Here is a 24705-nt window from a genome sequence, read left to right as displayed (position 1 = left end):
AATATACTGTAGAGGTCATTCATCCATCCATCTCTCCATAGGTGGAGTTGCACTGTATCAGAAGCAGAAATATTTATTGATTTCCCGAGAGGAAATTGCCTTTAGTTACAGATGCCCCCATTCAAAAGTCTGAAAGAAGTAGGAAAGTATGAAATATATCAATGAATGTAAACATAAACATCCAGAATGCTGCTGTCTATGTCCTCACTAGAACAAAGAGAGTGGACTACATTGCTCCAGTTTTGAGCTCCTTACATTGGCTCCCTGTATCTCATTGAATAGACATTAAAATACTACTTATGGGGGAACAACTATCAAACAAACATGAATCCAATATTTCTACTCCAAAAAAAAGCAATCAGAATTGTCAACCATGCTAAATACTACGCACCAACAAATCCACTTTTCATCCGGTCAAACACCATAAAATTATACGATTTAATCAAATTCAAGACAGCAATAACATGTACAAGGTACACAACCAGATGCTCCCACGCTGTGTCCTGGAGTTGTTCCAGGTGAGGGAAAGCAGGCACAACCTAAGGGGCTATGGCATTTTTGAGCAGAAATGGCCAAGAACAAAAAAAATGTAAAGGTGTATCAGTGTCGAAGGGGTGAAACTATGGAACCGCCTGGATGAGGAACTAAAAAAAAGTAGCTCAATTTATAAATTTAAAAAAATATATAAATCTAAAATAATGGATAAATATAGAACACAAATATAAATTCTCTTCATATTAAACTGTCTAAATTATGCAACTTTCCTCCTGCAGCTATCCTCAAATCGTGAGTGACCACATTTATTTTCTTCTCTTCTTTGTTTATTTTCTTGTTTTGTTTGTTCGTTTCGTTTTCTTCTTATTAGTATCTTTTGTTTCTGAAGTCTGCCTTTGTTGAAAAGGATAGGCAAAATAAGCCATGAGGCTTCAGCCTATACCTTTTTGGTCAAAAAAAAAAAAAAAAAGGAAATGTGTACATATATATAATATATATATTTATACCTGTGTGTATACTGTACATATACAGTGTGTATATGAAAACATCTTAAAATGTAAATGACCAAAACAAAATAAACTAAACTAAAAAAAAAAAACTTCTGTTAGTTTGTAAATCATGTAAATGATTTAGGACCTTCATATGAGACTTGTTGTTGCCATGTCAACCATCCAAACCTCTCAGGTCTCCTGGTTCAGGTCTGCTCTGTCCTCCCAGAATCAGAATCAAACATGAGGAAGCAGCATTCAGCTTTTATACTCCACAGATCTGGAACAAACTTCCAGAAACTGCAGGACGCTGAAACCCTCAGTTCCTTTAAAACAAGATTAAAAACTAATTTGTTTACAGCTGCTTTTGACTGCAATTTTAAACCATTCTGAATTTAATTTAAACAATGTTAATTTCAGTACTACACTGTAACTTTAGTTTAATTCTAACGTTTCTTTAGTGTGACACAGCACTGTACCTCTGTCTTTTTTATCTCATTACTTTTCATACTTTCATTATGTGAGCAGTGCCCATCACCCCTCCATCTCTTTCAACATTCAAGATTCAAGATTCTCTTTATTGTCATTGTAACAAGTGCAACGAAAGGTAGGGTGCAAGCCTTCAGTACTACAAAAAACAGTGCAATATTAACAATAGATATATAAAACAATATAAAACAATATATAAAAACAACAATATAAAAACAATATACAGACTTAAAGAATGTTTGAGGCATTTATGGCTCTGACAGCGGTTGGGAATTTTTTTTTTTTCAGTCTGTTTGTCCTGGATTTGATGGCCCTGTAGCGTCTTCCTGACGGCAGTGGCTCAAACAGGTAGTGGCCCGGGTGGGATGAGTTCTTCATAATGTTGTTGTCTCTCCTGAGGCAGTAAGAGCCGTGAAGGTCCACCGGTGTGGGTAGAGGGCACCCAATGACCTTCTCAGCCATTCTGGTGACCCTCAGGAGCTCTTTCCTGTTTGCCACTGTGCAGCTGGCAAACCATGTGCAAAGGCAGTAGGTGAGGATGCTCTCCATGGTGGAGCGGTAAAAAGACACGAGCAGTCTCTGGCTGATGTTGTTCTTCCTGAGGATTCTCAGGAAGTGGTCTCTGTTGTGCCTTTTTTACCACCTGTGTGGTGTTCTTGTTCCAGGTCATTTTATCCTCTATGTGGACCCCGAGGAAGCGGAAGTCACTGACCCTTTCCACACAGGTCTCGCCAATGTGAATGGGCTGAATGTCCGTTTTGTTTGCCTAAAGTCTATGATTAGCTCCTTTGTTTTGGATATGTTCACGAGCAAGTTATTGTCTTTACACCACACAGTCAGCTGTTGCACCTCATCGCGGTATGCAGATTCGTCCCCTCCAGTGATGCAACCTACCACTGTGGTGTCATCCGCATACTTAATGAAGGTGTTGCTGGCGTGGATGGGGGTGCAGTCTGAAGTGTATAGGGTGAAAAGAAGAGGACTCAGCACGCAGCCTTCAGGGGACCCGGTGCTGAGTGTGAGAGCTGTGGAGGTGTGGGGGCCAATCCTGACCTTCTGTGGGCGGTTTGACAGGAAGTCTTTAATCCATGTTATTAATTATAAGTATCTCATAACCATAATTGCTCTCCATTGTTTTTGTAGTGTGTTGTGCTGGTCTGCCCCCCTCCTTTTCTCTTCTGTGCATGTTTGCAGGCCAGAGCTTCAGGAGCTGTATGCTGCCCTGCAGTCCCCCCCTCTGATCATCCCACTGCTGCTTCCACCTGTCTGTATGGATGTCTGGTAGATGCCTGCTGACATCCTGACCTGTCCTGGCCTCTGACCACCTCAGTGTCTACTGTCTACATCTGCTTATATAGTCGTTCCTGTAGTGCAGCAGTTAGCCATTGTGTCCGTGTCTCTCCTCTTTCTGATCTCTCTTTTCCTGCTCTGCCCAGCTGGACTCCGGCAGGAGGGTCCCCCCTTATGATCCAGGTCCTGCTCAAGGTGTCTTCCCTCCTAAAGGGAGCCAATGTTTGGCTTAAGGTTTTTTTTCCCACTAGGGGAGTTTTTTACCTGCCATTGTTTATGTTATGTTTATGTAACAGTTGCTCGGCGGTAGGAATGGGTGATATTTTACCGTTCACGATATACCGTCAAAAGAATTCCCCACGGTAAGAATTTGTCATCTCACGGTAAAAATGATAAATTCCCGTTGATGACGTTTTTGTGTAAAACTGATTTATGGTTCTGCGTTAAATCGACGCACAACGGATGTGTGCGGGAAGGAAGGAAGGAAGGAAGGAAGGAAGGAAGGAAGGAAGGAAGGAAGGAAGGAAGGAAGGAAGGAAGGAAGGAAGGAAGGAAGGAAGGAAGGAAGGAAATGAGCCAGAAAAAAAGAAAGAAGGATCAATTCCCATTGATGACGTTTTTGTGTAACAAACATGGTGGAAGGCGGATCTGAGAGCGAGGACCTTGGGTCATTCCAGTTTTGCAGTACAGGTGTAACTCATTTAATTGGTTTTTATTAATTCAATTTAATTGGTGTAGTTTAGTAGCATTTAGTATTCTTTTAGAGCAGTGTTTTGGGGGCTCCAAAGACTGAATGTGGTGATAGATTTATAGTTACAAAGGTGGAGTTGAATTGGTATTTTTTTTTATCCTCATTCTTATCGTTATCGGGATAAATGCCAGAAATTATCGTGATACATTTTTTAGTCCATACCGCCCATCCCTACTCGGCGGTCATGTTCTGGGTCTCCTGAAACCGCTTGAATTGAATTAAAGCACCTTGAATTGCCTTGTTGCTGAAATGTGCTGTACAAATAAACTTTCCTTGCCTTGCAGAACTATATTTAGATCATCCATTGCTCAACCTGTCACCGATGGGGGTCGACCTGTGGCAGAGCAAACTACTGGCATCAGCCCACAAGCTGCAGGCAGATTGAATGCAAGACCCAACAGACTTCTGTTTCCAAGTGTCCTGAAATGATATGCCTTAGTTCCTGCTCAGCCACACCAGAGGCCTGGCTGAAAGAGCCAAGGGTTCTTCAGGGTCAGGGTCTTGGCAAAACAAGTTAAATCCTTTATGTTAATATTTGACTTGATGGTCCTTCCTTTCACCCAAAGACAGCTGGGATAAGCTCCAGCTGACCCCCGTGATCCTGAGTAGGATGGATGGATAGATGAGCGATCACATGACAACTTTAGATGACTTGGATATTTTTAAATATTTACAAATGACAAACATTATACAATCACTGAGAAAATAAAATAAATTAAGATTAGAGTTATATGAAATAGAAGAATTACTAATAACATCAACCACTATTAAGGGCAAAATAAGTGAAGTATATGACATACTATCAAAATAATTTAATCCATCTTTTTTACCTTTATTGGAGATCTGGGAAACTGAAAACATTTGGCTTAATATCTGTGACAGAATACATTTTCCATTCACAACTAACAAAATTAAAGAAACCAACTTTAAATTCATTCATACATTTTATTTAACACCAGTAAAAATGAATAAAATTTCAAATGACAATTCACCAAACTGTCCCAGATGTAAAACCAATAAAGGTACTTTCGCGCATATGTTCTGGTATTGTGAAAAATTAAATGGATTTTGGAACTCTATCCACTTATTTACAAAAGCTGCATTGACGACACAATTTGATTTATCCCCATGTGCCTATTTATTAAATGAACTGCCAGAAATACGAATGGACTCAAAGAAATACAGACTGCTAATTACGATAACATATTACGCAAAAAAATGTATTCTTCTACTCTGGAAAGGGGAACAGCTGCCCACCTTTGAAATGTTCAAAGAACAAATAATACAATTCCTCCCATTGGAGAGGCTAACTCTCAAAGGACACGGCCGAGAACAAATGTTCCGTGAACTGTGGTCTCCACTCCTAAATCAATTAGGGGGAGAAAATATGGACTGACATGACTCACTAATTGAGTTGACCATTTGTCAAAATGTTGCTGCTATCTCATGTATTCACTGTATATATATTCTCTGTATTTATTAACCATTGTTGGCGTCTATTTTTTGTCTGTGTTTGGATGGTTTTTTTTTTTCTCTTGTTTTGTTTTGTCTTTTGCCTGACTTGGACAAAACTACTTCAACGATAGTAAAAAGTACTTCAGGACATAGTAAAACAAAGTAAATACAGAAATGTAAAAAAAAACTCATCGAGGCATCTGCTATTTTGAATCATTCCTTTATTTTTAAATTCACACAATCGTCATTATAGATACATTTAATGATAGTACCTTTACAGTAAGTCTGTTTTAATGTCAATCTATTTCATTTACATACATTGTCCTTTACCAACCTCTGTTTGTCTGTTTCTGTGAGTTTTCATGCTCGAGAGACAGAAAAGTTTTCTTGAATCTGAAGAGCTGGATTTTGGTGAAGCCTAATATAAAGCTAATATCCTCTGATCAGGAGTCTGGACGACTTCCTCCTGATCTTGTCTGAAACATTGGTTTGCTCTGAGGTCCTGTCTCACTGAGAACCTTCATTCATGGACATTACAGAGTTCAGAGTATTATTTTCTGACCATCTACTTGTTGGTTGTGTTTAATAGTTTGAAGTTTTACTTTTGACAGCAGAAGAAGCACGAATGAGCTAAACTACCACAATGCCAGGTTATTGTCTAGTGATCTGTCAGCACATCTGATTTTGCCTGCACTTCATTTTTGCACTTTATTCAACATTCATTTACATGTCAACGTTTATAAGAGAAGCAGGAGCATGTGAATGATATGGCCCTTCAATACAGTGAGAATTGTGGTGATGAGCTTAGAAAGAGGACAGGTTCTTTTCTTATTTAACGACTTGTTGAGAAATACACACATGGAAAGTGCTTCTAAATGTCATTAAGCATAATTATTTTTACTAATTTCACAATAATGTCACAAAAACAGAGATTCAGAATTCACATTACAACATTTTACAAAAAAATCCATCACTGCAATTAGTTTAAACAAGTAACATCAAATACACATTAATCTGCATTTTAAATGTAAAGATTATTCTACATTTAAGTGTTTCAATACAGACAAATATGTACAATTATTGGAATATAGCTATCTTTTTTTCCTTTTTATTTCAATGTGAGTAAAGTATCTTAAAACAACAACAGTTTAATATCAACCTCAGCAAGGAATGGGAAAAAAGTTATATGAGGAAAAGAGAAAGCAAAACACATTACCATTAAAAAGAGAAGAGCAGAGTTTAATTTCAGAATTCATATCGAGAGAATAAATGGTAAATGGTAAATGGTAAATGGCTTACACTTATATAGCGCTTTCCAGCTGTATTCCTACAGCCCCAAAGCGCTTTACACTGCAAACATTCACCCACACACGCACACATTCACACACCGGTCGTCGGCGGAGCTGCCATAGACAACGGCGCTGGCCTGACAACCGGGAGCAACCGGGGGATTCAGTGTCTTGCCCAAGGACACTTTGGTGGACACAGGCGGACAGGCGGAATAAATCAGGACAAACGTGGAGACAGGAGAAATGTTGAAAAAAGAAGCCTCTTTTATAAATGTTCTCTGGGTCCACTAGCTGAGTTTCAGGCCGAGACACAGCGCCAGCTCGTTCTTCTGGATTTTTCCGTCTTTATTGATGTCACAGTGACCCATCAACGACTTCCTGAACTTGTCCAGTTCTGTTCCACTGATGCTGGGCTTTAGGGGGTTAGAGATCACAAGTGTCAACAGAGACGGTCTCACTTCATCAAAATGCTTATACTTGTCTTGCTGCTTTGTATAAATCATCCATCCATCCATCCATCCATCCATCCATCCATCCATCCATCCATCCATCCATCCATCCATCCATCCATCCATCCATCCATCCATCCATCCATCCATCCATCCATCCATCCATCCATCCATCCATCCATCCATCCATCCATCCATCCATCCATCCATCCATCCATCCATCTATCCATCATCCATCCATCCACCCACCCATCCATCCATCCATCATTTCTGAGAAGCTGCAAACATCTGATTGTACAGTAAACATCAGAGAACCAGCTCCATTTTCACATATATGATGAAATGTCATCATTTATTTTCATTCTGATCATTCTTAAAGATTAATGTACCGTATTTTCTGGACTATAAGCCGCACCTGTACATAAGCCGCATCCACTCTATTTTTTAAAAAAATAATTAAAAAAAAGATATACAAGCCGCACCTGTATATAAGCCGCATCCGCTCTATTTAAAAAAAAAAAAGATATGCAAGTCGCAGATATTTATGTTGTTAGATTAGATATTTACTACATTTACAGAATGATTTTGAACTGTAAATGATGTATATGTATGTAATTAAATAGATCCTTTCCTAACAGTGTCTTTTAACACGGCAGCAACTTTGCTGATTAAAACTGGACAGAACCAAGAGAAAATAACTGCTATTTATTTATCTATTTATCTGTTTGAAATCTGCTTCTACTTCTATCTGCTAAAGAAGAAGTGTGTATTCTTCTTTGCATTTATTTTGTCTTAGTTTTTAATTCTAATTCCGGTTAGCACTCCCCCTAGCGGTGGAAAAATCCACAGAATAGCCTCACCTTTGTATAAGCCGCATGGTTCAAAACCTATGAGAAAAGTAGTGGTTTATATTCCAGAAAATACGGTACTTATAATTTTATGTTACTTTCACAATGTTTTTTTAAACTTTTTCTTGAAGAATTGATGAATCCTTTATCCTTAATCCTAAATCCCTTAATTCTTTCCCTCTTTTGAAACTTGAAACTTACTGAGATTCCAAGTAATACTTGTTTTAGTGCCCTATTCTCCTCTCTCCCAACTGTTAACACCTGTGTCATGTCAGCGTCGGTGTTTATTGTCCTGATTTTCCTGCCTTCTCTGCTGGCCCATGGTCAATCTGTTCTGTTTTGAGCTCCATGCTGTTTTCTTGTTAGATTGTCCTGCAGTGGCATCAGTTTAATAAATAATAGTTACTCTTGCTTCACTCTGTCATATTTGGCTTCTCTACGATGAACTTTGAAAGTATAAGTTAAATTCTTCTCGAAAAACCTTTAATGTTTAGGGTTTTAAATGTGCAATTCTTGCCTCTTAAAAGTATGAAACATGTAATATGATAAGAATATGAACTATGGCTTTTCATGAGAGAAGTTTTTGAGCCTAATTGCATAAAGAAGGCACAATGGGAAAACTGAAGTCATTAAATAATTAGAATCCAAATACCCACAGGTGCTCTGGTGTCTGATAATCAGTAAACATGACACACACATTCATCTCCATAAAAAAAAAACTTGTTACCTTCACCAACTCCATCATATCTTTGACAAATCCGTCCACCTCAGGACCTTCCAAAGCGCCCGTCTTACTCTAAACACAAAAACACACAAAATCTGTGCAAATGTCTGCAAAACGTTTTTTTTTATGCATCAGATTTATAAAACCTTTCCTTTTTTACATTTTCTACATGTTGGTTAACAGAGAAAATTGTCAGCGTAAGCACAACAGCAATATTTTTACTACGTCAAATGGTAAAACCTGGGAGCCCTGGATATCTGGCCTGTCGCTCTTTCCTGGGTGCCTCCCCCTCTCTCTATATACCCACTTACTGTCCACCTTTATTTCAATAAAGGCCATTAGCACCACAAAATCTTTTAAAAAAGAAAGGCAAAACTTATAGCTGGTTATTATTATTACTATTATTTGTAGTAGTAGTAGTAGTGGTAGTAGTAGTGGTAGTAGAAATATTAGTATATCCAGTACTGGAGTTGAGGGGGGATGAGGGGGGATGGCATCCCCCCTGAAATAAAAACGGTCCAAATCATCCCCCCTGTAAAACTGCCATCCCCCCTTTCCATCCCTTATGTCATTTCATCAATGAATGTGGTTTTACTGCTATTTCAACATTTAGGGTCATCACCAGAAAAATAACACCAGAAAAATGTAACAATTTCCACCTGTTTCAAGTAAATTTTCACTTGAAATAAGTAGGAAAATCTGCCAGTGGGACAAGATTTATCTTCTCATTACAAGCAATAAAATCTTGTTGCACTGGCAGATTTTTCTACTTATTTCAAGTGAAAATCTACTTGAAACAGGTGAAAATTGTTGTTTTTTTCCAGTGATGAGTCTTGTGTTAAGTGTAATAAGATTTTTTTTACTAAAATGAGACATTTTAACTAGAAATAGGACAAATATTCTTGTTAAGATTTTGAGTTTTTGCAGTGATCCATTTTACTTATCCTGTGAAGGACAGAGTCATATTGATAAGTTCAGAAAACTGTTTTTTATTGTTGTGTTTTGATGTATTAGATGTAAGCCCAGTGGATATTTAAAGCTTACAGAAGGCTGCATTTAACTGCTGCTATGTCATTCCTGCAGTATTTCTGCAGGTGTTTTGGTCCCTGCTATTATTTGTAATATATTATATTATTTATAATCAGCACAAATTATCTGTCCCCATATGATAAAATCCACCATCCCCCCTGATTTTTTTTTACAACTCGAGTACTGAGTATATCCTAGATGTGTGTAACAGCATGAATAATTTGGTTCAGTTAGTCTTAATAGAGAAATCATTGACAATAACAATAAGAAATCTCAATTGAACAATAATAATAATCACATCAAAGAAATCTGAACTTACAACATCATAGTGAGCAAATATCTTCTCAAAGTCCCTCTTCCTGTCCTCCAGACTGCAAGCCTGAGATCAGAATGAGACAGAATTTTCAAGGTCTTGAAAACATTAAAGTGGAAAAGGGTTAAAATTAAAAACAAGACTTTTTTTAGCTACAAAAAGGCAGCTGCACATGGAAGGGTGAAGATTGTAAATGTGTTGTATTATCTTTGAACATTTTTTGTTATTAAGCAAAAGTATAACATCTCAAAAAAGGTATTGTTTCAAACTTACATCCATCTTAAATTTCAGTAAGAAGTTTTCTTTCAGAGACAAAATTCTAGAAAACACAAAAAGTAATGGAAAATGAACAATACAATTTACCATCAACCTTTGATTTTCATGTCAGACTCTGTTGACGGTAACAATAATTTCTGATGATGAAGAGTCCACAGTCTGTTCATTTCATTGATTATAAGTTAGAGAGCTAAATACAGCCACAATCCCGTCTCACATGGCCAGTTTTTCCAACCTTTAAGCAGCTTTAGTCCAGCCCTCTGTGCTGTGTGAATACAAATTGAGTTTCCCATCACGACTGTCGTCACGGTCATAAGACGGTGAGCAACATTACCTGGCCAAGTCATTTAAATCCAGTCTGCCGTCTCTGTTTTTGTCAAACATCTTCATCTAAAGGGAGAGGAAAAGTCAGACTGAGGTGATCTGCTGGTGGGAAGCATCTTTGAGGAGCTCAGAGCCGTTACCATGGTTTCTGTGTACTCCTCCAGTTTTCCAGGGCTGACGGACTTCCTGTGCTGGAAGAACAAGTCTCTGAGGAAACCCTGCATGGAGACACGGCCGAGATGTCTCAATAAAGCTCAGAATGTCAACCCTGAACAATTTTATTTGAAGGATTCCATCAATTGCTTTTAGTCGCCAACACGGCCGCCGATAGGGGGGGACAAACGGGTCTGTTGTCCCGGGCCCAGGGTAGGGGGGGGGGGATCAGAACTGAAGAGAATTTTTTTTTTTTTTTAATTCTTATTTAATTATGGAATAATTTTTCAAAATGTTTCAAAATATGCCTATTTGTGGAAAAAATATGTAGTATTTGAGTTACATGAAAGCTTGTTATTTGTTTTCTTCCTAATTGTCCTTGTGGTCATGAACCCCCAACACAAAAATGGTTTGGCCGTTGATCAAAATTTGATGTTATCATTTAATTAAACCATTATAAATGGTCAAAATGTCCGGTCAGCACAAGTCTGGTGCTCAGAAAAGAAGAGAAAAGAGAAGAAGAGAAGAAGAAAATAGAGGCCTCAGAGATTCTCTACACAAATATTTTAAAAGGGTGGTGACGGTGAAGCTGGAATTAATAAAGTCAGCGTAGAGCAAGGTAAGAAACAGTTACAACGTTTACCAACCTTGTAACTTATCCTAACTGGCTAGCTCTAATGTTAACGTCCATTAGCTTGTATAAAAACCTGAAGAGCAGAGGGAGAGGAGAGGAAGAGGGAGAAGGAGAGATCCGGGCGCAGAGGGGCCCATCTTAGATTATTTTGTCCCGGGCCCCGGCAAGACTGTCAGCTGCCCTGGTCGCCAACATTCCCATCATCATGTCTGTAGAAAGCTACGGTGTGCTATGTGTTTGAATACTCACCTTAAGCTCATTGGCTGAGATGTAGCCGCTGCTGTCTTCATCATATTCTCTCCAGATCTGTAAAAACTAACTAATATCACTAACATTGTCCAAACTTTACACATTTTTTTCTTTCACAGGTGGTTTTATAGATCCTTCATCGTTTTAGATTAAGATCAGGACAATCCATGTGCATGCAGGGACATTTCTGATCGAAGGATTAAAATATTTGCTGCAGAGCTTTTCTCCAATCATATATGAAAAGATAAGCACATAATAAAAATCACGCTTTGAGCTACAGGTTCTTTTTTTTCTTTTTGTTTTTTCTTTGTTCAGCTCTGTTACTTGTTGGGTGTTGACCCTCACCCTCATGAACTCCACACTGTTGTCCAGCGGAGTTTCTCGGCGGAACAGAAGTAGGAAGTTCTCCTCCTCAGGCAGCATCAGTGAGGCCAACTGGAATGAGATGATTTACTTGATTTTGAATAGTTTCTCTTTTTTATTTGCACAATTATCCACAGAAGCTACATGACTCAGTGGTCTAAATCTGTATTCCTTCATACTCAGAATCTACACATGTGAGCGCTTGCTGCTTCCTGTGTCTGAAAAAGATCTATTGGCTACGCACAGAAAAAAGTTTCCATTTCAGAGAGTCGTACCTCTTGAATGTGAAGACGTCTATTTGCAGCAGTATCATAGGAGGATGCAAGTCTTTGTCTGATTCCTCTGATTTTCTCCTCAGCCATCTCCTCCTTCTGAAAACAGCATTGTTTTTATTATTATTATTTAATAATATTATAACAGTATATTCATTATTAATGAATGAACCATTAACCTGAACCATCCAGTACCACCCCAAACACAAGCAGCTGGAGCGGATGAATGGGCAGTAGGGCATACCCATATCCAAATTTCCTGACATTTTCTAGTTATTATTACTACCAATATTACATCAAAAGAAGTTGAAGAAAAGGCTCCTTTCAGGTGAAATGGCACAGACAGATGCAACACTACTCATGCATCTCATCCAAAAGATGCAACAATAAAAGCTACAGCTAAAATCTGTGCTGTATACTTGGAGAATCAATAAAACAATCCAATAAATGGACGGCACATGGTTTCCACTGCAATGTCTGGCTTCTGCTTGAGGTAATAATTAGACACAAGTAACACCTCTGATATTATTATACCCCCACAGATAGTATAAAGAGATGTGTAACGTCACCATCATGACAGGAGCTGACTCCGCCCAACTCCAGTTAAGGAAAACATGGGGAAGTGGGTGAAGGGAATGAGCTTGAGGGTTGGTTAGAACCAGTACTCGAGTTGTAAAAGAAATCAGGGGGGGTGGTGGATTTTATCATATGGGGACAGATAATTTGTGCTGATTACAAATAATATGATATATATTACAAATAATAGCGGTGACCAAAACACCTGCAGAAATACTGCAGGGATGACATAGCAGCAGTTAAATGCAGCCTTCTGTAAGCTTTAAATACCCACTGGGCTTACATCAAATACATCAAAACACAACAATAAAAAACACTTTTCTGAACTTATCAATATGACTCTGTCCTTCACAGGATAAGTAACATGGATCACTGCAAAAACTCAAAATCTTAACAAGAATATTTGTCTTATTTCTGTTTAAAATCTCTCATTTTAGTAAAAAAAATCTCATTACACTTAAAACAAGACTCATCACTGGAAAAAACAACAATTTTCACCTGTTTCAAGTAGATTTTCCCTTAAAATAAGTAGAAAAATCTGCCAGTGGAACGAGATTTTTTTGCTTGTAATGAGAAGATAAATCTTGTCCCACTGGCAGATTTTTCTACTTATTTCAAGTGAAAATTTACTTGAAACAGGTGAAAATTGTCAAATAAGTTATTTTTCTGGTGATGACTCTAAATGTTGAAATAGCAGTAAAACCACATTCATTGATGAAATGACATAAGGGATGGAAAGGGGGGATGATTTGGACCGTTTTTATTTCAGGGCGGATGCCATCCCCCCTCATCCCCCCTCAACTCCAGTACTGGTTAGAACATGCACAACTTAACTCAGTTACCACCAGGAAACTATTCTAGCATGTGTTTCCTCATGCTGACCTATGATGTTCACCAATAAAATATATCCTTGTTTCAGGTGTTATTTCTGTGATGAGAGCTGAAACGAGGAGCTTCGTTGTGTCCGAGCTCAGCAGCATCAGCATCAGCATCAGCAGCATCAGCAGGAGCAGCATCAGCAGGAGCAGCATCAGCAGCATCAGCATCAGCAGCATCAGCAGGAGCAGCATCAGCAGCATCAGCATCAGCATCAGCAGCATCAGCAGCATCAGCAGGAGCAGCATCAGCAGCATCAGCGTGGAATCTTTTAGTTTGAATGCTGCTGAAACGGGTTCTACATGTGCATGTTTGCCCCTGCTGAAAGGCCACTAGCAACGCACTGAATGGGTTTCACTCATCTAAAAACAAGGTCTGTGCAAAAATCACACAACTACAAGCCCATATGAGGACTAGACAAGAAATGAGCCACCCGTTTTAAACTGTGGTTTCACACTAACTTCTTTACCTTCATCCCAAGTTTTTGTGACACGAGTTTAAAGAACGCATCCAGCTCCTTCCCTTCGATGTAGCCGTCATCTGAAACAGACAATAATGCAGAGAAACCAGTTATGCCCCTTTTGTTAATATACTATAACACTTCTCCATGAAGTTAATATCAAATCAAAAATGCAGGTGGGTTCACCGAAAAACAATTATATTAATAAAGCAGCAGTAAGAGTAGATTATTGATTTTTTTAAATAAATAAATAATGAGAACGTTTTCAACTTTCATTTTTTTTCTGAAGTCAATTATTTTAAAATGTATGTCAGTTTTCCCATTTATTATTTTCTGGTGTTTATACAGAGATATCATTTTATTTTAAAATTTGATAGATTTATAAAGGACCATGGACAATTTCAAACATACATGTTTCTATGTGATAGATTGTACCAGAGTTGGTTAATTTACATCTGCAGTCCCCTGGCGGGGCCCACTTCACTGTTACAAATATGGTGCTTGATCTACTTTTTATTTTTAAATTAAGGCAACTTTTGGCATGAGATTATTATGTAGATCAAGAAAGACTAGTCTTTGTATGAACTACTTAATTTTTTGTATGTAAATAATACATTTTGCAAGTAAAGTCAACTTAATTGTGTTAGTTAGTTAGTTAGTTTACTTTATTTATCAAAATTAAGTTGACTTTACTTGCAAATTAATTTTGTACATACTAAAAATTAAGTAGTTTATACAAAGACTCTCATGCGAAAAAGTTGCCTTAATTTTTAAAAGCAGATCAAGCAAGATATTTTTTTACTGTGGTTGTTCTACAAATAAAGCATGTTTCATCTAAACGTTGGTCAATCTGCCCAATAGATTAAAATTGTTAAAGGAAAGGTAAATACAACAAGATCATTGCTTGTTGTTTGTGTGTAAATGAAAAGATTGCCTGGGATTACAGAAATACTGCTTGGTAAGGAAAACATGCACAATGTCTTGTTTTTTGAACAAATGCAGATTAATTAAAAACTAGATGTTTTCATGTAAAGCAACAAACTTCACTTTTAATTGTTAATATCACAGGTTTAAATATGTTATATTTACATGCGCTTAGATTTATTTTTTTCAGTGTAAACCCCTACAAATACCATATCTGACTACACCCCCAACCCACACAGACACAAACACTCATTTGGTCAGCACCATGAGAAAATAGAAAGGAGAGAGAGAAAAAAAACAGAAAAGGACATAAATGAAATGCGCTTGAGGCAACATATTAATTATTATTATTATAATTGAGGTGGGTGGGCAGGGGAATGATGGAGGAAAACGCTTAACCTGTTAAAAGAAATTGATTTAACTTTGTAAAATGACAATTGAGAAATTGAAAAGTTAAGGTGATATGTGTCAAATTTAGTAAATTAAATATTGCTGCATGTATTGGCATATGAATTAATTTATTGAACCAGTAATGCATTTTGTCGGCTTCAGTCCCCCATAGATGGTGGGATAAGTGGACGGTTACATAACACCAACAAACAACATCCATCCGTCCAACTCCAACTGAAAAGACACCACTTAACAATAATTTGGGGGTTCGGGCTCTTTTCTAAGACTCTCTGTCACATAAGCATGTAATCAGCTTCTTTCACCGACTGAGGTCTCTTTTTCAAGAAACACAGAATAAAAAAGGCATTGAACACACGCACATTAACATTCAAATTTCAAATAAAGTTGGATTATAACTTAGAAAACTTCTTAGGCGACAGGCAACATTCAAGGAAGAATTAAAAGAAGTCGTGCACCAAAGAAAGAACAGATATCACGTAAATTGTTACCTCAAATCATTCCGTTTTGTTCCAGTTTTCAGGATGTTCACGTTATATTTGCTTACTTATAATTAAAATAAATGGTAAAAAGAGGCTTTTTTTTATTTGAAACACAATTTAGATGAAATTAAAGAAAATTATCTAGTTGGGATGTGGTGCTGATGAAAGCCATTACAAATGTACAGTAGTCTTTGTACCATCTTTGTCGAAGTGTTGCCAGATCTGTAAGAAACCTGCAGCATCCAGCCGGTCCAGCGCACCGTCCATGCTGTCGGAGAACTCCAGAGGTTTAGGAGGAACAATAAAGGACAGGAATATCTCTCCGAACTCGATAGTGTCGCTTCTCAGCAGAAACGTAATCCACTGAAGTGAAATTTAAACTGATTCTTCCTCAGCTGTTGCCCAAAATCCATGAAATGAGATAATAGAGAATCAGCCTCTTGTACATGTGAGGAGAGAGGAGGAGAGTGAGAGAGAGAGAGACAGAGAGAGAGAGAGAGAGAAAGAGAGATAGAGAGACCAACCTGATCTCACAAAAATCCGTGAAATGCCCACGACCTCTTACCAAAATTTTTCGTGGTGGTGCCACGGAAAGTGGTAATATTCCGTGTGAGCACCACGGATATTATACCTATGCAAAGTCAATGGGATCCGTTGTCGTGATATAGCCTATACATGGATTTGGAAGTTCAATGGACGTTGTTTAATATTATTATTTTTGTTTCTAAAATGTTATTTAGTGGTATTTTTCATCACCACTTGATTATTTATTAAATTATTATTATTTATATATTATTTATTATAGTGGCTTAGTTACAAGTTTTTGTAACTGTGATGCCGCACAAGTGTTTTAATAGTGTTTTATTGATGTTTTAATGGTGTTTTGATGATGTTTTGCACCACCTCCGTCGTCATGGCAACAGCAAACAAAAAGTTAGAAAACACGGTTAAATACTTGCCGTCAAAACACTGTTAACTTCCAAATCCGTGTATAGGCTATATCACGACAACGGATCCCATTGACTTTGCATAGGTATAATATCCGTGGTGCTCACACGGAATATTACCACTTTCCGTGGCACCACCACGAAAAATATTGGTAAGAGGTCGTGGACATTTCACGGATTTTTGTGAGATCAGGTTGAGAGAGACAGAAAGAGAAAGAGAGAGAGCGTGTTTGTGACCATTAACTCGGTTTATTGATATAAACATACAAATATGGAAATATCTGACAGCTTTGTCACATTTCCAGTCTTATATGCTCACTGATATAAAACAAAACAAAAGATGATTGAAAAAAAATATATATAAAAAAAAATATTTTCCTATAAAAAGAAAAAAAATCCACCAAGTATCAGAAGTGAAAACTGATGCAGATTAATCAGCATGTCTCCTCAGTAAATCATACACTCTGCTCATAATACAACATAAATCCCACAATTTCAGCGTTTAACTGATTAAAACCCTGGTTATGGTAGAAACAGAACCTTAAACAAACGTTAGTACGTATTTACAGGGATATAAGTGCAGCGCTACACGTTGGTTTAACAATGCTCGCTATGACGACGCCGTGGTTTCAACTTTAAATATAAAAGACCTTTACTTGACCTGCTCTCACAGGGCACATTTGTGAACTTAAAGTGATAGAAAAGCAATATTTGCAGTGGAAAGAAAACCCGATTACACCATCTTTAGTTTTGAAATCTTTTCATATTTATATTTAAATGGTCAGAAAGGAAAAACTTTCAACAAATAAAACCATTTTCTCTATATAATTCCTCTTTACATAAGCAAAACATAAGATAAAAAACACAGCCATCCATCCAGGCTGAAGGACAAGCTTCCAGTGAAATGAGGAATATGTGCAATTCACCTCTTCTGGGACTTGAAGGCAGCAAATTAAAACGTAGAAGTCGTAGAAGTCGGACTTCTGTGCTTAAATAGGCAGAATTCACGAGTCAGACATCAACCCGGCGAAACTATCTCCCTCTGATGCTCAAGACATGCAAATAAAAAATCTCTGCTCTTCCAAATCGTACCTGTACTTACAATTCTTTACATCATCTGATTGAAGTTTTACAGTTTATTCGCTTACGTTTGTGGAAAACTTCTGATAGACTCAGATTTATATCCTTCAAGGTGAAGCTGAACTGAAATAAGAGCGAGATGAATAATACTGAATGATCATGGACAAGAATGCTTTGGTTTTTGTTTTAAGAGTATGAAACATCGGTTATGAGTTGATGACATGGTCACCGGTGACTCTGATCTGAAATGTTCTGCAGAGAAGGATCCAAACCTGCACAACCTTAACTCCATTTGAAAGGAGGAGAAACACCTTGGAGCTCCACCTTCTCTGGAGCTGAAACATGAAGCTTTTCCTCTCAGGCTGGAAAACTCCCCACGATTGGTCCAGATCGGGTTTTCAGACGACCTGCTGCAGCTCCTGGTTCCGCTTTAACTGCAGAACCAGATACGACCCGGCAGCTTCACCCCGGACCCACTTACAGCTGCAAAAACACGAGTCAGCCTCATTCTTCTCAGTGATATGGACTACATAAGCTCTACAGCTGGATGCATTTATCTAAGCAGCCGCAGATTGTTTCTGCACCTGATGAAGACCATCTGGACTCCTCTTTACGCTCCTATTAGAGCTCAGAGACAGTCATGCAGCTATTTTGGTGTCAGTTTACCAGACAGGCTGATAACAGTGTGAGATATGGAGAAAATGTCACAGTGTCCACTTGGCAAACATGTTTAAAGCGTTAAATCAAAAGAGCACGAGCTGGTTACTGCCGTCTCTGCTTTGGCCGTGTGTTCGGGATCAACCTCCTTAACATTCAAGAATATAGCGAGGACAGTCAAGCAGCCTTTCAGAGGTGGGAAATATCTTTCCGGATCACATGGAAGGAGTTTCATCCCCAGACTCGTCTTCAGATTTGCTGGTAGACGTGAGGTCGGTAGACGAGGCGTCAACGTCTCCCTCGGCTGCACTGAGATCTGTGTCCGTCTGAGACAGAGACGTCACTGAAGACAGAGAGGCAGAAACAGCAGAAACTATCACCAAACATGCAAACAAGAAGAATTTCACTCTTTACTATTCTGAAATTACAAACACTGGGTTTAAATGTATTAAAAATAAATTAGGAAAAGTAAATGAAGAGCCTTAATTCATGTTAACTTCAAATGGAAAAAGGAACAAAATAGTTCCACTATAGTGATAGAAAAGTAAAACTCCATAGTTACTTCAAACTTTAAAATCCAGGTGGTGTGTATTATGAATTCAATTTAAGGAAATTCCTGTAGAAGAAATGATTTGTATTCTATGAAGGGTAAAATCATTTAGCTAAAATATTTTAACTAACTACTAACCATCAGTGACAGGCCAATATTTAACTATCAAAGTCTGGAATAATCTGATTCCCTAATGCATTAGTTTATTAAAAACAAAAATCTGAGCGGTTCAAAAGTCCCACAAGGTTAAATTACTGAACATTTGTTTCAGTTGCTGCAAAATCATCTGAAGAAAATATGATTTCATTTTCTGCAAACACTTTAAAGACACTGTTTTTAATGTGTTTGAACTTGAAAAAAAAAAGCTTTTTCAACCGATCTTTAACACGTCAAAGTTATGAAGTAGTTGTTCCTCGAGTAGCCCCCTCTTCAAAGCTCGAAATGTATTGTCTATTTACGACATTAACATAGTTCAGTCCTGTTCTTTTATTTATAAATGTACTCACTGTCAAAATATCCTCCCTACAACTTTCAAAGATTACTTCCAGACTAACTCTCAAGTTCATGATTATAATACTAAATCTGACAATATTCATCCTCCCTTCAGTACCGTACCACTCTTAGTCAGTTCTCCATTAAAGTCAGAAGTTCTTTATTATGGAACTCACACATAACTATTGCTAACTCCTCATCTTCTCTCTGCAATTTCAAATGTAGATTGAAATAAACCCTTTTCACACGATCTCTAAGATGTAGCTTTGTGTGCATGCTCGGGAGTATGCGTATGCGCACGCACCCACACACGCACATTGCAATCATTTATTTGTAAATTTGATGGTGTATTTGTATGTATTTAGGTATTTATTTAAATTTCTTTTTTTTTTCTCTCTCTTCATGTGCTGCTTTGGTAAAGTTTGATTACCTTGTTTACTTATTATTTGTATTTATCTCTGGTGACAATCCTTCATAAGCCCACCTTGGGTTTCTTTTTTCTCACCTGCACTGCAGTAATTATTGTATTGTCATTATTTTTTTTGTATTGTTTTTAATATGTGCGAACAAATAAACTAAACTAAGTAAAGAGTGTTTTAATTAGTCCCAAAGACACTGAGGAGGTGAATGCGAGTGGACGGACCGTAGGCAGGCAGGGACTTGGCCCGCTGGCGGTCGTCTTCCTTGGGGGACGGAGGGCTGGACTCGTGTCTCAGGGACGACCACTGTCTCCCGCCGGCGCTGGACTCGCTACCCGAGGCCTCGTCAAAGGTTTCCCCGTCCGCAGGAAACTCCACTGCAGGAAGACCAGGAGATGCAGCAAAAACATTTCAGCAAACACACACTTATTTTAATCTAACATTCTCATATCTGTCTCTATCACAGGATGCAAATTTGTTTCACAACATGCACCCCCACATTAATGTAAACTAATAATACATTCATTACAAAACTTAATGACAATATATTTCTGTCACTTATGTATTTATGATGAAATTATTCCATTTGTCAGAAGTGTACAGGACTGTCTCAGAAAATTAGAATATTGTGATAAAGTTCTTTATTTTCTGTAATGCAATTAAAAAAACAAAAATGTCATACATTCTGGATTCATTACAAATCAACTGAAATATTGCAAGCCTTTTATTATTTTAATATTGCTGATTATGGTTTACAGTTTAAGATTAAGATTCCCAGAATATTCGAATTTTTTGAGATAGGATATTTTGAGTTTTTTTAAACTGTAAGCCATGATCAGCAATATTAAAATAATAAAAGGCTTGCAATATTTCAGTTGATTTGTAATGAATCAAGAATGTATGACATTTTTGTTTTGTTTAATTGCATGAACTTTATCACAATATTCTAATTTTCTGAGACAGTCCTGTATTTTTCTTGATGGACATGAAACGATCATGTTGTTCTCATCATTTCGGCCAGCATTTGTACAAAATACCTTTTTTTAATGAAAATAATTTGATCACAATTTGGCCACAGTAGAGTGGCTACTTTCCACACAGTCCACGAGCCAGAGCTCGGTGTTTTATGCAACATTTCTTCTTCGTCTGCAGTGAACACATTAGAAAAGGGGAGATTCTCCTCTTTTCTTGTTTCTGATTTCAAAACGACATCTTTTTGCACAACAATTAAATGAGACAACTTGCCCTTCTGATTACAGAGCAGGAACCCTGAGCAGTTCTTGGAAGTGTTCATTACAGAAGCAGATGTCAAACTGCAGAATCCCACGCACACGGAGGCTTTTGGACGAATCCAACATGGACTGGGAGTAAAAGCATCTGCTCTGATGAACATTTGCTCCACATGTGCTGTGTGTGTGTGTGTGTGTGTGTGTGTGTGTGTGTGTGCGTGTGTGTGTGTGCGTGTCAGTTGTGGACTTGAAAGCCTTCATTAAACATCTGTTCACCTGATAAATTGAATATTATGTTTCTAGATATCGTCCAGCTGACACAATGACTCATGTCGAAATAGAGATTTGCATTTATTGGTGATTGATCAGCAGCTAAATTATTATTATTAACTGTCTTTTTACTCAGTTGCTGTAAAGTCCTCTTAATGAGCTACTGTCCTGCAGTCTGCAGTGATGTATCTCATCCCCTCAATGCAGAATATCTGCTGTTACCATCAGGGCAGAGTTTTAGGTTGCCGGCTCTGCCGACCTCCCGGGCCCTAAGATCTTTTACAGGACAGTTTCAGAAAATTAGAATATTGTGATAAAGTCCTTTATTTTCTGTAATGCAAAAATGTCATACATTCTGGATTCATTACAAATCAACTGAAATATTGCAAGCCTTTTATTATTTTAATATTGCTGATCATGGTTTACAGCTTAAGAAAACTCAAATATCCTATCTCAAAAAATTTGAATATTCTGGGAATCTTAATCTTAAACTGTAAGCCATAATCAGCAATATTAAAATAATAAAAGGCTTGCAATATTTCAGTTGATTTGTAATGAATCCAGAATGTATGACATTTTTGTTTTTTTTTAAATTGCATTACAGAAAATAAAAGGACTTTATCACAATATTTTAATTTTCTGAGACAGTCCTGTATACCCTCCAGTATAGCTCTGCTAAATAAATTATACATGCATTATTCATTTCATAATCCACTAGGTTTGGTGTGAAGCACTTTAGGATCATTGACTACGTTTACATACAGTCAAAATACGGGTTATTGCTAATATTCCGGTTACTGAAACATTCGGAATATTCCGTTTACATGCGTGAGCAAACAGGGTTATCCCTGTTTACGTGGTAATTAATCATTTGGGATATCTGGATCAAACCAGCGACGCACGGAGAACATCATGACGTAATTCCTGTCATTTCCGCTTCTTCTTCCTGTATCCAAATTCAAAACAAATGCTGCTTCGCGCAACTTTCCGCTCACCTTCTTGTAAATCTCGCTATCCCGGTACTTTCTACCGTCTACAAATGCAGAAATGTTCATATCCTTCATTACATTTATTAAGTGATTAGTCTCCTCCTCACTCCAAAAGTGTGGCGTGGTCTTGCATTTCTCCGTGAACTTCCTGGACTCAAAAGACCAAGATTCCTTGCAAAAAGAGCATGCGCAGAAAACAAATTCCTGTTCCGTTTGATGGCGTTTACATGAACGAGCCAGAAGAGAACCAGAATATGAGCAAATTCGGGTTAGTCAAAGGGGTTATTGGTGTTTACATGGCCGTGCAAAACCGGGTTATTGCCAATATTCGGGTTTTAAAAGGGTTATTGATGCATGTAAACGCACTCATTGTGTTAAGTTATGTTATTGTATAGTTTTGTGATATACTGCACTTAATCGTTCTATGTCGAATTGTCTTGTATATTGTTCTGTTTTTTTGTTTTTGACGATGTATTCTGACTGCCACAGATGCAAAAAGAATTTCCGAAAGGACACTAAATGTAAACTAACTAACTAACTGTTAGTAAAGATCAGACAGATACTGACCATCCAGTGGCGTTGCAGGGCTGCTGCCGGGACTCTCCCTGTCCTGCTCTGATGGCGTCCTCTTCAGGCGAGGAAGAGGAAGTGGGACTCTGGGAGACTGACTTCCTGCTGGAGTCTCCACAGAGTCATCTGGGACACAAATAAAAAGAGAGAGAATGACATTTTCATCAACATCAACTGTTTTACACTTCCTGTCAGAAAAAGGTAAATTTTTCAACTCATACTACCACTTGTTGATTACGGTATGCAAATATTGTTTATCAAAATACTCCAGATACCCATCTTAAACTTCTGACTGTATTATTTAATTCATTATGTAGATTTGTGTTACGTTGTCCTTTCAGAACATCATTGTTTTATGTTTGATTCATTGAACTGGTTTCAACACAAATCTAGACGGCAGTTTCACTGGCTTCAGTTCCTTTTTAAATGTGTTTAATTTCACTGTCCTCCATATTTAAAAGAACTCATGATTCCATATAACTCTCCATACTCACTCAGACATATGAATTTTCCTTTTTTCTTTGTTCCTAGAATTTTAAAAGGGGTTGGAAAAAGATCATTTTATTTTAAAGCTCCATCAGATTGGAATAATCTTCCCCTCTTTTTGCGTTCTATTACCTCTTTTCATTGTTTTAAGTTGGCATTATATTCTCATCTTAAAACAAATTGCCTATGTTTTTAATTTATTCATGTATTTTTTTGTGTCCTTTTTTCCATTTATTTATTTTTATTTATTTATTTTTTCTTTTCTCTTATTATGTTATATTTATCTCATTGTTTCGGTTATTTAATTAGTCTACTTTGTAACTAGACTAATGTGGTAGGGGTTGTGTGTGGGAGGGTGAGCAAGATGTCTGTTTGTTTTATATCATGTATGTCTGTACTGTGATGTGATATATTGTAATGTTGTATGTTTTATGGGACTCCCTTGAAAATGAGGTGTTACATCTCAAGGGGCTATCCTTTAATAAATTCCTTAAATTTCAGGTTCTGTAATTCACAGTTCTGCATTCTATGCCTGACGGTTGACAGCAGTCGGTTCTCACCGCTGCTGTTTGTCCTGGCAGAGGTCGGGCTGAGCGGCCCGGGCGTGTGGGGGGTCAGGGGGGTTCTGACGGGCTGGGGGGCGGCTGGTTTGGGGGTGACGGCTGGCGGTTTGGACCTCGGAATCGGTTCTGGTTTGGATTCGTCAGTGTCTGCTGGGACAACAGGATCAGAATCTGATCACAGAAGTTTAAAGGCATCTATGATGAAGGTTCTTCACTTAAAACATCCAGGCATGAACAGAAAACAGCAACATTAAAATAAACACACTCACCTTTGTCGGCATCCACCTTGTCTGGTCCTGAAGATGACTCGGACTAAAAACAGAATCACAGAGTTTATGATGACAGGAGTCACTAAAAGAACATTGAATGGACGCTTTACTAAAAACTCCTTTGAATAGTTTTGTAGTTCAGCTGCTCTCGTATTTGATTTTTTTGGGAAGCTTTCATATGTTCAGGTTTTGACACTAGGTGGTGCTAGAAAGAGGACTGAAAAGACAATTTATAAATGGCTCTATAAATAGACAAATATGATTTATTTTATCTTTTGGAAGAATTAATTTATATAACAAAATGCGCATGTATTTTTTTAAAGAAAAATATATTTTGTTCTGCTTTAACCATTAGTTAATTCAACTTTAAAATTTAAAATTAGCTTGACACAAATGAAAGTTCAATTTTAACACGTGGGAAAAACACCTAACCTTTTAAGTGATGTGTGTTATCAGGTGTAATGGCACTTTTAGGTTAGAAATAAGAACATTTCTTGGTAAGATCCTTACTTTTTTGAGTATAGGGAGTGAATTTGGTCGACTGGTGTAAATTCAGGGTTTTTAAAT

The 24705-nt window shown here is 37.6% G+C and overlaps 2 protein-coding genes across 2 annotated transcripts in view; both read right to left on the bottom strand.

The window, feature by feature from the left end:
* Positions 1–6453: 6453 nt before the first annotated feature.
* LOC133461295 (secretagogin-like) lies at positions 6454–16012 on the bottom strand. Its single transcript, XM_061742155.1, has 11 exons — positions 15815–16012; positions 13813–13883; positions 11895–11990; positions 11602–11691; positions 11257–11313; positions 10361–10438; positions 10231–10286; positions 9894–9939; positions 9627–9686; positions 8282–8350; positions 6454–6670 (listed from the first exon to the last, which is right to left on the bottom strand). The coding sequence occupies exons 1-11, from the start codon at positions 15882–15884 to the stop codon at positions 6545–6547; spliced, it is 819 nt and encodes a 272-aa protein (XP_061598139.1). The 5' UTR covers positions 15885–16012; the 3' UTR covers positions 6454–6544.
* Positions 16013–16949: 937 nt separating this feature from the next.
* LOC133460842 (F-actin-uncapping protein LRRC16A) overlaps positions 16950–24705 on the bottom strand; it is an 85487-nt gene continuing 77731 nt past the window's right edge. Inside the window, 5 exon segments of the mRNA XM_061741604.1 lie at positions 16950–18644; positions 19987–20139; positions 22818–22946; positions 23867–24016; positions 24139–24181. Coding sequence (XP_061597588.1) covers positions 18517–18644; positions 19987–20139; positions 22818–22946; positions 23867–24016; positions 24139–24181 — 603 coding nt within the window. The 3' untranslated portion in view covers positions 16950–18516.

This window comes from Cololabis saira, chromosome 15 (genome assembly GCF_033807715.1).
Source record: "Cololabis saira isolate AMF1-May2022 chromosome 15, fColSai1.1, whole genome shotgun sequence".
Lineage (NCBI taxonomy): Eukaryota > Metazoa > Chordata > Actinopteri > Beloniformes > Belonidae > Cololabis > Cololabis saira.
The sequence above is the reverse complement of the archived record's forward strand: the minus strand, read 5'-3'. Positions and strand labels throughout refer to the sequence as shown.

Bases quoted from the DNA above. Each gene is read 5' to 3' on its own strand.
- LOC133461295 (XM_061742155.1), bottom strand. From the start codon at position 15,884: ATGGACGGTGCGCTGGACCGGCTGGATGCTGCAGGTTTCTTACAGATC. The intron at 9,940-10,230 runs GTAATGTTGCTC...TGTGTTTTCTAG, and splicing joins GATTTAAATGACTTGGCCAG to AATTTTGTCTCTGAAAGAAA. The intron at 8,351-9,626 runs GTAAGTTCAGAT...TTTTGTGTTTAG, and splicing joins TATTTGCTCACTATGATGTT to AGTAAGACGGGCGCTTTGGA.